The 16267-nt window shown below is 50.9% G+C and overlaps 1 protein-coding gene across 1 annotated transcript; it reads right to left on the reverse strand.

Moving 5' to 3' along the window:
- Positions 1-10902: 10902 nt before the first annotated feature.
- Positions 10903-15911, reverse strand: LOC119302022. The gene is made up of 8 exons (XM_037579033.1): positions 15582-15911; positions 13234-14348; positions 12856-13156; positions 12524-12730; positions 12268-12441; positions 11912-12112; positions 11655-11768; positions 10903-11544 (listed from the first exon to the last, which is right to left on the reverse strand). The coding sequence occupies exons 2-8, from the start codon at positions 14322-14324 to the stop codon at positions 11218-11220; spliced, it is 2415 nt and encodes an 804-aa protein (XP_037434930.1). The 5' UTR covers positions 14325-14348; positions 15582-15911; the 3' UTR covers positions 10903-11217.
- Positions 15912-16267: the final 356 nt, after the last annotated feature.

Consider the following 16267-nt stretch of genomic DNA (forward strand, 5'->3'; position numbering starts at 1 on the left):
AGCTTGATGAAGTGACCGTGCGGCGATGCCGGTATGCCCGCTCTGTGTAATCCGTGGGGCGGAGATGTTGGTGATGATTTATCCTTTGTGATTCCGGACTCTTGTTCGGCTTGCCGAGATGATGATCCGAAGAAGTTGAGCTCGGCTCAACAAAGTGACGACGTGTCTAGCGCATGTCGGCAGCCTTGGAGCAATATTGCCGGACTGGTTTGACACCAGCATGATGATGAAGATGACCTCAAGGGAGGCTTAAAAATTTACGGGCACGTGTTTAAAAACAACGCACAATACCCTAGAAGAGAATTCCTCTAAAAAGGTTGTCCAATATCACGTTCATAAAGAAACATGAATTCGGGTCGGATCCATATTCGCGTAGAAAACGGATCCAAAAATTGGTCCACTCATCGGAAGGTTCCCGGAGTTTGAACCATCGAATCGAGCTGAAATTTGGAGGGGTGGTAGATATGGGAATTCCGCAGTAGATGAACGGTTGGATCTTCCAAAGGACCTCCGAGCTAGGCTCTGGAGACCATGCCCTAAACTCGTCCAGATTCCTGTCCAGATTTGATAGGGCTCCGGTATATCGTAGATTGTCGGAGATTCCTCCATCGGAACTCGACGAAATTTTGCATGGCTGTTGTAGACGTAATTCCGCACTATTCCACCGAAGCAATCGTCAAACCGACGCTTGAGGAGGTGGTGACGGCGAATACAAGTTCATTGTCCATAAAAAGAGCACGGCCGCCCGAGGGCAATGTTCACGTTGAGCCCTCGAGCTCCATGAATGACTCCTCTATGATCATGATAGAGATCGGAGTTGATGTTGAAGAAGGCCCACGTCCGAACATGATGATCGGAGATGGATCACGGTCCTCGGTCGAGCCAAGGTGATCAGTCGAGCCGGCGACGAAGATGTCGCCGTCACAGTTGACCTGCGGGCGAGCCATTGATCCTTTTGTCGATCACACAGCGGAACTCTCAATGAAAGCACCAATGTCAGTGTCAAAACCGGCGGATCTCTGGTAGGGGGTCCTGAACTGTGCGTCTAGGATCGATGGTAACAGGAGGCAGGGGACACGATGTTTACCCAGGTTCGGGCCCTCTTGATGGAGGTAATACCCTACGTCCTGCTTGATTGATATTGATGATATGAGTATTACAAGAGTTGATCTATCACGAGATCGTAGAGGCTAAAACCCTAGAAGCTAGCCTATGGTATGATTGTTGTATATCCTCTATCGACTAGCCTGGCATTGGTTTATATAATGCACCAGAGGCCTAGGATAACAAGAGTCCTGGCCGAATACGCCGGTGGGGAGTCCTTGTCTTGATCACCAAGTCTTGTGGAATCTTTCATGTATGCGGCAGTTGTCCGAACTGGCCCATGAGTATACGGCCACGGGGGTCCTCGGCCCAATCTAACAGATCGGGAGACGACGTGGTGAGTACCCCCTAGTCCAGGACACCGTCAGAAAGAGTTTGTCGAAACCGCTGGTTACGAGGGAAAGGGAAGGAAAACTGTACAGGCCAGTGACAAAACATAAAATACTAGGAACTCTAAAGTCTAAAGCAATGGATTGCCCTCCACAAAGAAATATAATTTAGATCACATGATCTTATATCTATATCTATACCTACTATTAAAGGAAATATGTATTCTTGGTTTGGTTCTGTTTTGTTTCGTCCTATTTTGTATATTTTTACGTGCATTATTTTATTTAGTTATGTCCATTTAACAAACAGATGTGCAAACAAAAGAAACCGAGACGATACGAATGAAACTAAAACGTACGTGTAAAGGAAACTTAATTAAAACAAAGCGAAGCGGCCGGCCGACTGGCCACACATCGTACCTGACCCAAAAATTATACATGGGAGGTGGGAAGTGGATAGCTTATTACAAAGAGTCCAAATCCTATTTAGATACCTACAGGATATTGGTCCATTACGCCGGCATCCTCGGCTGGAGAAACTTCATGGTGTCGTAGAGGAGCTCCAATCCGTGGTGGCGGTGGCAGTCTAGATGGCTGGGTTGGCGAGCTCTCCCGTGTTACTTGGTCAATTCTTCAATTAGAAGTTCGCTGTGGTGCTTTCGGCCAACCTAAGGAAGCAGCTGGGTCGATTCTTTCCTAGCTAAACACTTGCACGCAGCAAACTAGCTACGAGCTGCCTGGTGCCGGCTAGCTTGATTCTTTCCCAGCTAAACACATAAGTACTACATGCTAAGCAGGTTGTGGTGGATCGATTTGGCGGCAATTACTCAGCTCGATTAATTTTTCCTTGAGAACTTGCACGTGAGTCAACTAACAGATGCACGACCCTAGCTTCAATGAGTCAAGTTAGTCTTTTATTAATAACGGTTTGATTTTATTTTATTTTCTGTTGTTCCCAGACGAGAGTTCATGCATCAGCTTTCCATAGCTAAACTGACTACACAATAAGTTCCTATTCTACAAGGAAAGGGAAACGAGCTATTTTCATATTCCTACAATTCTGTTTTTTCGTCGGCCCATGTATTTCTATCTGACTTGATATGGGTTTTGTGTAACTTGAAGCGTGCTAGAGAAATATTTTTGCAAGAGCTGGGATCCTCTCAGCGCAATGCAGATCAGCATGCATGTTACCTTTCTTTGTTCATTTTCAAGGAAAATTACCTTTCTTTGTTTATCTTCAAGGCCAAATTCATATTATTATTTTCATCATGCTTCCAGAAAAACTGATACTTACTTATGCTATTTTGCATATCTTGGTATATGCAAAGGAGTAACTGAACAACTAGCTCACATTGATCAATCAAGGTTAGCTTTTCTATAGTATTAATTGTTGAATAGTCATGCAGAGTACGGAAATCCAACTCGGTGCCCGGGCTCATCTGCTCCTGCTCAGGAAAAAAATAAAAATAAATACTAGAAAAATTCAAAAAAAAAAATCAATTTTTTTGGGTGGTATATAATTTGATGTGTGAACTCCACTCTAAATTTCAATGCATTTGGACATTTGAGCAGCTCTCGGCAAAAAAGATAAATCGGGTCACAACAATGCGTGAACAGTAAACATTTTTACAAACCTCGATTTTGTTTTTTTTTGCCGAGAGATGCTGAGATGTGTAAATGAGTTGAAATTTGATGCGGACCTCATTTATCAAATTTGAAGGAAATATGCCCTAGAGGCAATAATAAAGTTGTTATTTATATTTCCTTATATTATGATAAATGTTTATTATTCATGTTAGAATTGTATTAACCACAAACTTAGTACATGTGTGAATACATAGAAAAACAGAGTGTCCCTAGTATGCCTCTACTTGACTAGCTCGTCAATCAAATATGGTTAAGTTTCCTAGCCATAGACATGTGTTGTCATTTGATGAACGGGATCACATCATTAGAGAATGATGTGATGGACTAGACCCATCCGTTAGCTTAGCACTATGATCATTTAGTTTATTATTATTTTTTTCTTCATGACTTATACATGTTCCTATAACTATGAGATTGTGCAACTCCCGAATATCGAAGGAACACCTTGTGTGCTATCAAACGTCACAACGTAACTAGGTGATTATAAAGATGCTCTACAGGTGTCTCCGATGGTGTTTGTTGAGTTGGCATAGATCGAGATTAGGAGTTGTCACTCCGATTGTCGAAGAGGTATCTCTGGGCTCTCGGTAATGCACATCACTATAAGCCTTGCAAGCAATGTGACCAATGAGTTAGTTGCGGGATGTTGCATTACGGAACGAGTAAAGAGACTTGCCGGTAACGAGATTGAACTAGGTATGGTGATACCGACGATCGAATCTCGGGCAAGTAGCATACCGATGACAAAGGAAACAACGTATGTTGTTATGCGGTTTGACCGATAAAGATCTTCGTACAATATGTAGCAATCAACATGAGCATCCAGGTTCCGCTATTGGTTATTGACCGGAGATGATTCTCGGGCATGTCTACATAGTTCTCGAACCCGTAGGGTCCGCACGCTTAACGTTCGATGACGATCGGTATTATGAGTTTATGTGTTTTGATATACCGAAGGTAGTTCGGAGTCCCGAATGTGATCTCGGACATGAAGAGGAGTCTCGAAATGGTCGAGACATAAAGATCGATATATTGGAAGGCTATGTTTGGACACCGGAAGGGTTCCGGATGAGTTCGGGCATTTATCGGAGTATCGGAGAGTTACCGAAACCCCCCAGGGAATCAATGGGCCTTATTGGGCCTTAGTGGGAGAGAGGAGGAGGCGGCCAGGTGGATGGCGCCCCCCTCCCCCCCCCCCAAGCCCAATCCGAATTGGGTGGGGGGCGCCCCCTCCCCCCTTTCCTTCCCTCTCTCTCCCTCTTCCTTCTTATCCTACTCCAACTAGGGAAGCGGGGGAAACCTACTCCTACCATGGGCTCTACGATATTTACATGCACGGCCGGTGCTACACCTGGTCCACTGAGCAAACCAACCCCACTTTGGTTCGGAACGATCGCATACTCTACACCCCGTCCTAGGAGACGGTGCACCCCCACTGCCTGCTTCGGTGCCTTTCCTGTGCGGCATCTGATCACTGCCCTTTACTCATTGACTGCGTCCCCCGCTCTGCTGGCGGCAGGCGCTTTCACTTCCAAAGTTTTTGGCCTACTCTCAACGGTTTTCACCAGACAGTGCTGGATGCTTGCAACTTGGAGGCCCCCGACCCGGACTCGTTCCGGCGATTCTTTGCGCGACTAAAAATCACGACCCGCAGCTTACAAAGATGGAGCTCGCGTGTTGCCAACAGCATCACCACCCAACTTGGCGTCGCCAGTGAGCTTATCTTGAGGTTTGACGCGGCCCAGGATCTTCGGCCACTCACTCCCGCTGAAGCTTGGCTCCGGCGTGAGCTCAAGCGCAAGTACCTCGGTCTTGCGTCTCTTGAGCGCTCCCTCGCGCGACAACACGTCGGACTTCGCTGGCTCAAAGAGGGAGAGGCTGCTTCCGCCTTCTCGAAGATCCATGAGGCTCACCATGCTCATAAAAACAAAATCATCGACCTCTCTGTGGACGGAATGCGAGTTTCCGGGGAGGCCGACCTCGCCCGGGCTGCCTTCGACCATTTCTCGACCATTCTCAGACCCCATACGGATCGTGGCCTCACGATCGACCTTGCAGCCATTGGTCACCCCTCCTTTGACCTGTCCGAGCTTGAGGCCCCTTTTACACACGACGAGATCTGGGATGCGATCAAAAGGTTGCCCTCCGGCAAATCGCCCGGCCCTGATGGATTCACAACGGAATTCTTGCGATCATGCTGGGGTATCATCAAGAACGACCTCTGCGCCGTCTTCGACAAGCTCTACGCGCTAAATGGGAGCGCTTTCCAGCGCCTCAATGAGGCCCTCATCACCTTGATCCCCAAGAAACCGGACGCGGCCAACTTGTTTGATTACTGCCCGATCAGTCTCATCCACATCGTGGCGAAGCTCTTTGCCAAGGTTCTCTCCTTGCGGCTGGCCCCCTGTCTCACCGAGATGGTCTCCTGCAACGAAAGTGCATTCGTCGCGGGGAGGAGCGTGCATGACAATTTCATCCTCATCCAGCAAACAGCCAGACAACTCCACCAACTGCGTCTCCCTCAGGTTCTACTCAAGTTGGACATTCCCGGGCCTTCGATTCTGTCTCCTGGCCTTTCCTTCTCCAGGTCCTTGAGCACCTAGGCTTTGGGCCAAGATGGCGCGAATGGGTTTCCATTCTCATCTCCACTACCTCCACGCATGTGATGATTAATGGCACCCCCCATTCCCCACCACCAGGGCCTTCGTCAGGGCGACCCCGCTTCGCCCATGCTCTTCACTCTCGTCATCAACGCCCTAAACTCGCTACTCCAGTGTGCGGTCGCCAAGGGCATTATCAGGCATCTCACGACGCGGCAGGCTGCTTCCAGCGTCTCCCACTTCGCAAATGACGTGGTCATTTTCTGCCACTCTGACCCCCAAGAGCTCGCAATTGTCAGCGGCCTACTCGACTTCTTTGGAGCTGCCTCGGGCCTTCACACAAACTTCGCCAAGTGCCTCGCGGCACCGATCCGGTGCACTTCCGAGGCTTCTAACGCCATTGCTTCTTCCCTTGCCTGCCCGGTGGTGGCCTTCCCCATCCAATACCTAGGCCTCCCCCTCTCCCCGCGCAAGGTGCCAGCCTCCCACCTCCAACCACTCCTAAACAAGTTGTTGCGCAAGCTAGCAACTTGGAAGGCCGCGCTCCTCTCTCGCGGCGAGCGACTTGCTCTGGTCAGGCAGGTGCTGACGGTGATGCCCATGCACATTCTATTGGCTATGGCGTTGTACCCCTCCCCCATTCTCAAGAAAGCCAACCGGATCATCTACGATTTCCTATGGCATGGACGTAAGGATGCTCGGGCTGGTTGTTGCCTTGTGAGCTGGGCGAGAGTCTGCCGCCCTGTTGAGCTCGGCGGCCTTGGCATTCGTGACTTACACCGCACTGGCATCTCCCTCCGTGTCAGATGGCTTTGGCTCCACGCTTCTGATAGCTCCCGGCCTTGGTCTCATTTGCAGACACCATCGGACCCCGAGGCCATGCAATTCTTCCGGGCCTCGGCGACCTGGACTTTGGGTAACGGCAACACATGCCGCTTCTGGACGGATAAGTGGCTCTCCAGCCGTGCTCTTCAAGATATCGCTCCGAACCACGCCACCCTAGTACCCAACCGACGCCGACGGTCGCGGACTATGGCCGCGGCCCTCCATGACCGCACTTGGATTCAGGACATCCAGGGCCACCTCAGCCCCACGGCCGCGCTCGAATACCTGGACGTCTGGCTTATGCTGTGGGAAATCGAGCTCTCTATGGTGCCCGACGCCATCCACTGGAAGTGGACGGAAAGCGGAGTTTACACCGCATCCTCGTGCTACAATGCGCTCTTCACCGGCTCCACATCCTCCGCGCATTGGCGTCTTGTTTGGAAGTCCGGGGCTCCTCTCTCGGTCAAATTCTTCGCGTACCTCGCATCCATCAACCGATGTTGGACCTCCGATCGACTGGCCCGCCGTGGCTTGCAGCATGAGTCGGCGTGTGTTTTCTGCTCTCAGCATGCCCAGACGCTTCACCACCTCCTCGTCGACTGCTCTTCACCCGCATCATCTGGCACGACATCCTCTCCTGGTGCTGTCCCACGGCTACCGTGCCGGACGGATCGCTTGGATTCTTCGATTGGCTTAGCTTGGCCACGATCCAGCTACCCCAGGGCCAGCGGCGAGTGATGAAGCTATGTACCTAGGGTAGGGTCATAGGCCTGACCTAGACTTCCTCCCCGAGGACATCACCCTAAGCCAGCAGCATTCAAAGGGTACCATCATCCACTCGACCAGAGACATTCCACTCATAAGAATCAATGTCACTCGACCGTCACAGAAATCACTCGACAAACAGGAGATCTGAAGCCACTCTACACAACAACGGTCGGGAGTTTACTCATAGACTTAACTATCATTTATAGCACTTTAATACGGACGTTACCTGTAACGCTCCTTCTTTATGTATATTGAACCCCACATAACGGAGGGGAGCTGGGGTCCTAGCGCACTCTATATAAGCCACCCCCTCCTTCAGGACAGGGGTTCACATCTTTTGTAAACTCACACACGCATATAATCCAGTCGACCGCCTCAGGGCACCGAGACGTAGGGCTGTTACTTCCTCCGAGAAGGGCCTGAACTCGTAAACTCGTGTGTACAACTACTCTATAGCTAGGATTTGCCTCCTCATACCTACCCCCCATTCTACTGTCAGTCTTAGATCCATGACAGCGAGGGCTCTCCACCATTGCCCTTCTCACCGCTTGGGCAATCTGGTGCCACCGTAACGCCATCATCTCCGACAAGGGCACACCCTCTACTGCCTCCCTCCTGGCCGTGATTCAAAACGACGCCCGCTCCTGGGCCTATGCCGGAGCGAGAGGACTTAGTGCTATCATCCCTGCAGGCTAGTTATCTTGTTTGGGGCTGAGCATCCCTTTTCTATGCTCGCTCCGTGTCATGAGCGCGCCTTCTTGTGTACGCGACCGTGACACCACTCTGTATGTTCTCCCCCTATCAATCAAATGATACGCCAACCGCGGCGTATTCGCGAAAAAGAAACCTACTCCTACTGGGAGTAGGACTCCCCATTGTGCGCGCCATAGAGAGGGTCGGCCCTCCTCTCCTCCCCTCCTTTATATACGGGGGAGGGGGCACCCCATAGACACACAAATTGACAGTTGTCTTAGCCGTGTGCGGTGCCCCCTCCACAGATTTCCATCTCAGTCATATCGTTGTAGTGCTTAGGTGAAACCCTGCGTCGGTAACTTTATCATCACCGTCATCACGCCGCCGTGCTGACGAAACTCTCCCTCGGCCTTAGCTGGATCAAGAGTACGAGGGACGTCACCGAGTTGAACAAGAGAAAAAATCACCACACTAACATCGTTCGGATCTAATTATGCCATGACGACGGTCGTTTCGATGAATAGTGGGCACAATAATTTTTCTCCCGTTGCAACGTACGGGCATATGTGCTAGTTTTTTTTTTACGGAAGGAGTACATCAAAGGAACCGAACCATGAACTTGCTAACAATTGTGCAACCAAGGAATGCTCCGACTGCAAAGATCCGGCTGGTGGCTGCATCGGTCCTGCGCCCGATTTCCGTTGCTGCCTGCCAGCGTGCCAAGTGGCTTTGCCATCACAAGAACTGGTGCACACAACATCTCCGTTCAGTCCAGGTACGGGTCCGGTCCGGTACATGCTTTGCTAGTTTGCTTGTACCAGACCAGCGGTCAATCGAGCAGAGTATGCCGTTGAAACCGTGAGGCAGCAGCAGCATTTCTGTCTGATCACTCTGAGTAAATCACCAGCCAGCATCCCCCTTGCACATCACTCACTCCTGCTGGTGTTCATTCCCTTCAGAAATGCAAAAGGGCAGCAGCTGTTGTGTTCTACTCTACTGGACACCACCGCCAATGACTAGAAAAGCGGAAACAGCTCAGGCACGCACAACACCAGTGGAGTCCTCTGACCAGAGGTGCAAACTGCCGGGGAAGAGAGGTACAATCATGATCAAACACACACGGAACAGGCGTGGTACCCAGTCTAGGATGATACTGCTTCCAACCTTTACTTAGAGCAACTCCAATGGAGCGACTCATTTCGTCCGTCCGCGTTCGTTTGGATCGACGCGGACAAAAATGACGGCCAACGCGCCGATCCAAACTTAAATCGTGTTCGTCCGGCGTCCGCGCCGACCCATTTCCGGCCCAAAATTGCGCCTGGAATGCATCGGCGCGGACGCGAAGCGGACGCGCCGCGCGTCTCCTCGCCATCCGCCGCGTCCCCACCTGGCGGCCACCCAACCGCCACCAGTCGTCTTATTTATGACGACCACCGACAGCGGGCCCACGCGTCAGCCAGTGCGCGTGTCCTTTTTTAACCACGCGTGCGGCGGGGTCGGCCTCATCCACTTCTTCCATCCACATCTGGCCCCCCACCACTTCCTTTGCTTCCTCGCCGGCGACCGCAAACCCTAGCGCGCGCCATGGGCCTCTTCGGCAAAAGCAATGGCAAGGGGAAGGGCACCCCCGGCGCCTCGTCATCCCGTGCTCCCCCTCCCCCTCCCCCTCCACTGCCGGCGCGTTTCTGCCCTGGACGTCGGCGCCTGCACATCCCGGTGCACCAAGCGCGGTGGCACTGGGAGTACAGGCAGCCCCTCCCCTACCCCGACGTGACGCTACCGCACCATTGGCATTTGGATCCAAACCGGATCCCGGTGCCGGCGGTTCCGCGGACCCAGCGGGCGCACGACGACGAGGTGCGCCGGCGCCGCGCGCTGCTCACACCGGAGCAGTGTCGGCTGCCCGAGTACGCCGCCGACTCTCCTAACTGGGAGGCTTGGTTCGCCCTCCAACACGAGGAGCAACGGCGCTCGGGTGTCGACGCCGTCCGCCGCCGTTCCCACCGCCACCCCCACAGGTAGAGCCGGAGGACATGGAGGCGGAGGCGGAGTACCAAGCCGCCCTCGAGGAGGCCCTGCAGCACGCGCTGGAGGCTAGCCGCATCGAGGAGGACGCGCACTAGGATGGGCTGGAGCAAGCCCTTGCCCTGTCGGCGGCGGGGGACTCCGTCCACACCCCGCTCTTCGTGCCGCCGCCGCCGCCGTCGCCGCCTGTACAACCCAAGCCGGAGCCGGAGCCGGAGCGTAAGCGCTCCCCACCTCCGCCCACTTGGCCGAAGGAGGCCTACTCATGGACGGGCCAGTACCGCGGGTGGGTGAGCGCGCTTCCCGTCTACTTCGCCGCGACGCCGGAGGAAGAGGCGGCCCACCTCGAGCGATGGAAGGAGCACTGGCTCCGCCAGGAGCAGGGCGACAACGAGGAGCAAATGCGCTATGAGGCCATGCTTCAACGCGACGCGGAGGCGCTCCGGCTCGAGGAGGAGGAGGAGGAGCGCGCGCGGCTTGCCGCAATGCCGCCGCCCCAGCAGACGCCGGAGGAGGCTGCCCTGGCAGCGTACCAGGCGGCGTTCGGGTGGGCTGGCCCTGCTCCGGTCTGCATCGACCTCACCGACGACGACGACGTCGAGGGCAAGGGCAAGGCCGACGACGTCTAGGGCAGCAGCAGGCGGGCGCAGACTTTTTTAATGTTTTTATTTAATGTTTATTAGATGTAGGTGGACTTTGGCCGGCGTTTGACCGACCAGTTTTATGTTTAATTATGTTTATTCCGTGCAACTTGTTTTTTTTTCACGCCGCCACATTTGGGTCGGCCTCCCTGTTGGGCAGTCAAGCCGACCCATTTTAAAATGCGGACGCCGGCGTCCGCCTGGCCGACCCAAACGGACAAAAAGCGAACAAAGCACGCGTTCGTTGGGGTCGCCCCGTTGGAGTTGCTCTTACACCGTAGGTCCATACTCGCATTAATATTTTACACCCAGTATCGAATTCACCATCCTTTCCTTACAATTTTCCACTATGTATGCTAGTACATGAGAAGAAGAAAAAAAAGAGCAACTAACGAACGAGCTCACCGGCTAACGAATGAGGGGGTAGAAATTCTGCAGTGGACAAAGCAAACAACACCAGCGAGGAGCCATCATCCCTCTTTGATTCTTCGGAGCCGGATGCAAAAGCAAATTCTTCACGCCCCTAACACTTGGTTCGCCATTTTATGCAAAGCAACACCCAAACAAGTCCTGCAGGTCGCTCGCTCAATCACGGCGCTCCGACCATACTTCTCTTAGGAGCTCGTATCTTACATTTGCCACGGCGCCTTCTTGTCGAGCACTGAAATGTGCGACTCCGTTACAAGGCGACGGCGGAGAGCTCCGGTCGTAGAGGGACATCAAGGGGGAGCCTAGGTCGTCCAGGTCGTCGTCACTGGTGTACCCTCTCCTCTGGACCATCAAGGCCCTTTGCTCCACCTCTGCGCTGCCACTCTTCTCCGCTACACCCTCCAATGAAGGGGCGCGGTACGCAACAGGAGCAGCAGTGCATGGGAATGTCAGATTTTTCTCCGTGAAGCGCTCAAGCAAGCTCTGTGCGATATTAATGACAAAGGTCAATAGAGTTTAGTTATAATTACCTTCATGACATTCTGTGTGCACAACGTAATGGATTCATTCAACTTCAGCAAGGGAGGACATACCTCAGAGTTCAGCTCCTCTAGAACTATGCCAGGAACAGGATCAGGGCAAAACTCGTCTGGAGTGAAGTTGCAGAGTATCCTTGTTACTAGTGGAAGGCCAATCGACGGGCAGACCTATCAAAAAATTCAAAATTTCAACTACACCACATCTGACAGTTCCATATAAGATAAAATCGTAACAATTTAACATCTTGTGTTTTGAGGACATAGGACTCCTATGATACGAGTGTAGCAAGGAGTTATGCACGGACACAGACCTCTTTCCTGATGGACTTCTCAAGAAGCATGTCCTTCGGAAGCATCAGAAGATCACTCAACTCATTGAGCAGCTTAAAAGAATTGGATTCAGCTCCATCTCTTCTGCTATTGCCATCTCCCTCTGCACCTTGGCCATCCTTGCGAGAGTCATCACCGTCCATGCCAAACATATCCGTCAACAATCTGGACCAGCTTCCAACCTGGGGAGTCATTTCACGTGTCAACATTTAATGGTAGAATTTGTTTGGAAGGAGTGAACTAAGATCATCGAAATGCCCTACTCTAGTTTGTTCTTCATGGAATTGAAAGCATCAAACCAAAACAATGTGGTTTCAATCTGCACTTAGGTACATACCGCATTCTTCAGCTGTGCGCCTGATCCAAAGCTTAAATTGCCAGCTGGAATTGGCAGAACCGTGGAGTCGAGAATTGGGTCAGATATTGGATCAGATGGTATCTCATTCTCTGATTCACGGAGGATGGCGTTAAATAAAGCCACGTCTAAACGGGCTACACATTGCTCCATCACCTGATGATAGCAGAACAGCTCATAAACACATTTCAAAAGAATATTATTCTTTTCAAATGATGAAAGGAAACTTAAAGCTTACCAGTTTGGCTAATACGGGTAAGCAGCCACATTCATATCCACCAGCACGAAGAGGACATATTCTGCTGAATGCATCGCAAAATGCAGCCTTCCAAAGATCAATACAAAAAGTGCTTTGATGCTGATCAGCTGAAGAATGCCCTAACGGTTTCCTAACGCTTGGAGTTGATGAATCCTCAATAGGAGTTTGCATACAGGGAGTCAGTGCCTGGGAAGAGAAACACCGATCAGAATATTGACTGAATTGGAAACATTTCAGTCATGTTTTACAACTAGCAGGTCAAATTTAAGGCTCTGACAAAATTGCCAGCATAAAACAAGGTGAACCTTTACCTGCCACCACACAGACTCCACAATCCGAGAAAAGATCCAAGATTCAATCTTCTCTAATGCAGCCAAGACAGTGCCAGTTTCCTGCCAATGATTGGGAAACTGCGTGATAGTAGGTCTAGCCTGCTTGCCACTGGAATTCATTTTCCATCGCATTGGCAGGGAATTCTTGTAAAGATTTCTTGCGTTGCTCTTACTGTTCGTAGTGAAAGCATTCATAACTGCAGTTGATTGGCTTGAAATGCCAAAGGTTTGTGCAATGATCTCCCGTAGGACAATTGTGTTTGATAACCAGAATGTCAACCTACATCAAAATTAGATTCTTAAATAAAATTAGCAAGAGTTAATAAAGTTAAGACATACTATAACCCGTTTATTTACCTTGGAACATCATTGCCACAAGACTTTGCTACAAGCACAAGCCCAGAAACAGAGTTTTTTGCAACAGAAGCTTTCTTATCTGGGGACCAAAACTTTGATGCATGGATATATAACCTGGACAGACGCCGAGCTGGTGTATGCAGTTTATGTGATGAACATACATGCTCTGGCACAATAGAGTAGAGAGAAACCTCGAGGGCAGCAACTTCACGAAGCTCTTGCTTCAGCTTTTCAATTTTTGATTCTAATTCCTCACTCTTCTCATCATTCTTTTCATATGCTACTGAGTTGTCATCATCAAGTATGTTCTGTTCAGTATCAGCAATTTCATCATCAGTGCCAGTACTCTGATCACATTTCGGAGCTTCGTCTAAGACATCAATTTCCTTTGCTTCTTCAATGGCTATCTCACTGGTCTCTACACCCTCAATGCCCTTATCATCAGTCGCTATAACCTCAATGGCCTTATCATCAGTCGCTATCACCTCAATGGCCTTATCATCAGTCGCTACGCCCTCAATGGCCTTATCATCAGTCGCTACACCCTCAACGGCCTTATCATCAGCAGCTGTGCCCTCGGAGGCCTTATTATCATCGGCCCTGCCCTCGGTGGTCTTATTATCATTGGCCCTGCCCTCGGTGGACTTATCATCGGTGGCTCTGCCCTCAATAGCTTTATCATTTGTTTCCTCAGACACATCAGATGAAGGACAAGAAGTAACTTCCACAGTTTCTGGCTTTTGAACTTCAACAGTTTTAACACCATTAGCCGCTTTGCTTGGCTTCGGTGCTTTGTTCGGACTATTGTTTGGTGAAATATATTGCAGCTTCTTGTTGACTATACGAGTGGAATTAGTTCTGGCCAGACGTGAGCTGTTTGGCTTGGTCTCCTTTTTTGCTAGCTTCTTCGGAACCCTTGAGACTCTTTTCACTTTAGTATCTTCATTACTGTTAGACTCACCTTGAGATGAAAAGGAGTCCCTAGCTGCTTCATACTCTGATTCAGCTTCCTTCCCTAGTTTAGCATCTCGTTCCACTTCCACATGAGTTGAATGGTCATTTCTCTCTTCCCCGTTCTCCCTAGCACCCATTTGAGTGTACTAGAAACTTGATACCTAGACAGAACATTAACAAAGTTAGTAACATGAGCAAATGCCTAGCAGCTTGAGTGAGCCAATAGGCATGATAGAGAAAGTGACATCCAGGAAGGTCAATCATGATGATTATGCCATGGCAAGGGGCACATGGAAAATGATTGCATATAACGAGCTTTAACTGAATAAAATGTGAAGTTTGTGTAGAATTGTGCAGACAGTGCAGTAGAAGTTCAGAGCAAACAAGTAATCTCCACTGTACTCAACATAGAATGCAGATTTCAGTAAGGCATTCGCTTGACTGATTAATTTGTTACCGACTAGCATAATAGTAAGAAGCAAATGTTCATGCCGTAAAAGTGTAAAAGAAGCCGGATCAAACAGCTAGTACTCCTCCATCAAGCCTCGAGATCTGGACAGCTAGGCAAAACACACACCAAAAGACACATCTAACCAACAAAATTAATGCCCCAACAGCAGCAAGAGAATTGGGTACGGGCAATGTGTCTCCTAGTGCAATTCACTTGAGGGGGAGGGAGGTGGTTGGGAGGCACATGGCGGTGGGGCACGGTGAGGGTGTACGACCGTTGGACTGGGTTGCATTGGATGGAGAATGAGGTCCCAACTCCCAATTGGACACAAAGCTGTACCGAAACTGGACTGCAGGGAGATCTGACAAGCTGTACCAAATGTAAACTCGGCACCGGCGAAGTACGTGACTCCAAGAACAATGGACGCGTCCTAGTCGTTGCCCGGAATTCCCCATCACCGGTCAGGCCAAGCAAGAAACTATGCAACTATGCAAGTGTAGTGCAGTGCTCCGATCCATATGGTTGCAAGCAAATGGCCACCGCGGAGAAGTTCAAAATTGGCCAGACTAACTGAATTCCAGAAATGCGGATGACAGAATGCGCCACCAGAACCCAAATGCGTATTCAAGAACAGAACAGGAAAGAAGCGGACGGCTCAGTTCCCTCGATCCGCGAACGCGAATTAACAAGACACCGCCACGAACTGGCTGCACGGGTATGGTTTCGGTCCGAAGTGGTTCGACTAGCTAAGCATTGAAGGAATGCCGGATCCACATCGGCAGAACTGGCAAGTACGACGAGGAGAGAAGAAGAGAAGAAGCAATGTACAGCCACCAAATCTAGAATAATCGACCACTTCAGAACGGGAAGCTCTCCGCTGCGCAAACAGCAGGGATTCGGGGATGGGTTTTGTGGAGGGGAACGGCGAGAAGGGGGTCCTCACCGTGGTTCTTCTTGCTGCAGTGGCCGCCTCGGTCCCTGCGGCGCGAGCGGGAGCGGGAGCGGGAGACGGGAGCCGCGAAACCAAACCAAAGCGAGCGGTTGCTCCTCCTCTGTTTCTTTTTCTAATAATAATATAATGCCGGGCGAGCGGCACCGGGCGCTTCCGGAGGGGTCGCAGGGGCGGCGCAGCGGCCTCGACTGGGCGCGGTGCGGAATGTTGGGGTGGGGCGGCGGCCGGCGCGGGAGGGGGAGAGGGGACGGCGCAGGCGGCCAGCGGCCAGTGCAGGGGCTGATGATGCTACGGCGAGGGGAGGGGCGTCACAGGCGTGCAGCGCGTGGGGGTTGCGGTGGTGGGTTTGGGCTGGCAATGCTCACATGTCAATCGACGCGCGCTTCGAGGTCTTCCGATCGGGTCGCTTCACCGGGCGGTGTGGTTAAGCGACCGCTTCCCGCCGGTCTTTTTCTTTTCGTATTTTTTAGCAGGGCTGTTTTCTCGCCCATTCTTGCAAGACTTGTTTTTTTTAAAACACTTGGAAGAATAAACTGTGCTCTCGGTTTTTCCTGTAGGGATCTTTGATCTTAGTTTACTATATATGCATACTGAACATATTCCGTTCCGGTGTCATCACATGGTAGCCTAATAGGGAAACATATTCTTTGATCTTTGTGTTCTTGTTTTCTCTCTCT

The sequence above is a fragment of the Triticum dicoccoides genome, chromosome 5A, assembly GCF_002162155.2.
Source record: "Triticum dicoccoides isolate Atlit2015 ecotype Zavitan chromosome 5A, WEW_v2.0, whole genome shotgun sequence".
NCBI classification, from domain to species: Eukaryota; Viridiplantae; Streptophyta; class Magnoliopsida; order Poales; family Poaceae; genus Triticum; species Triticum dicoccoides.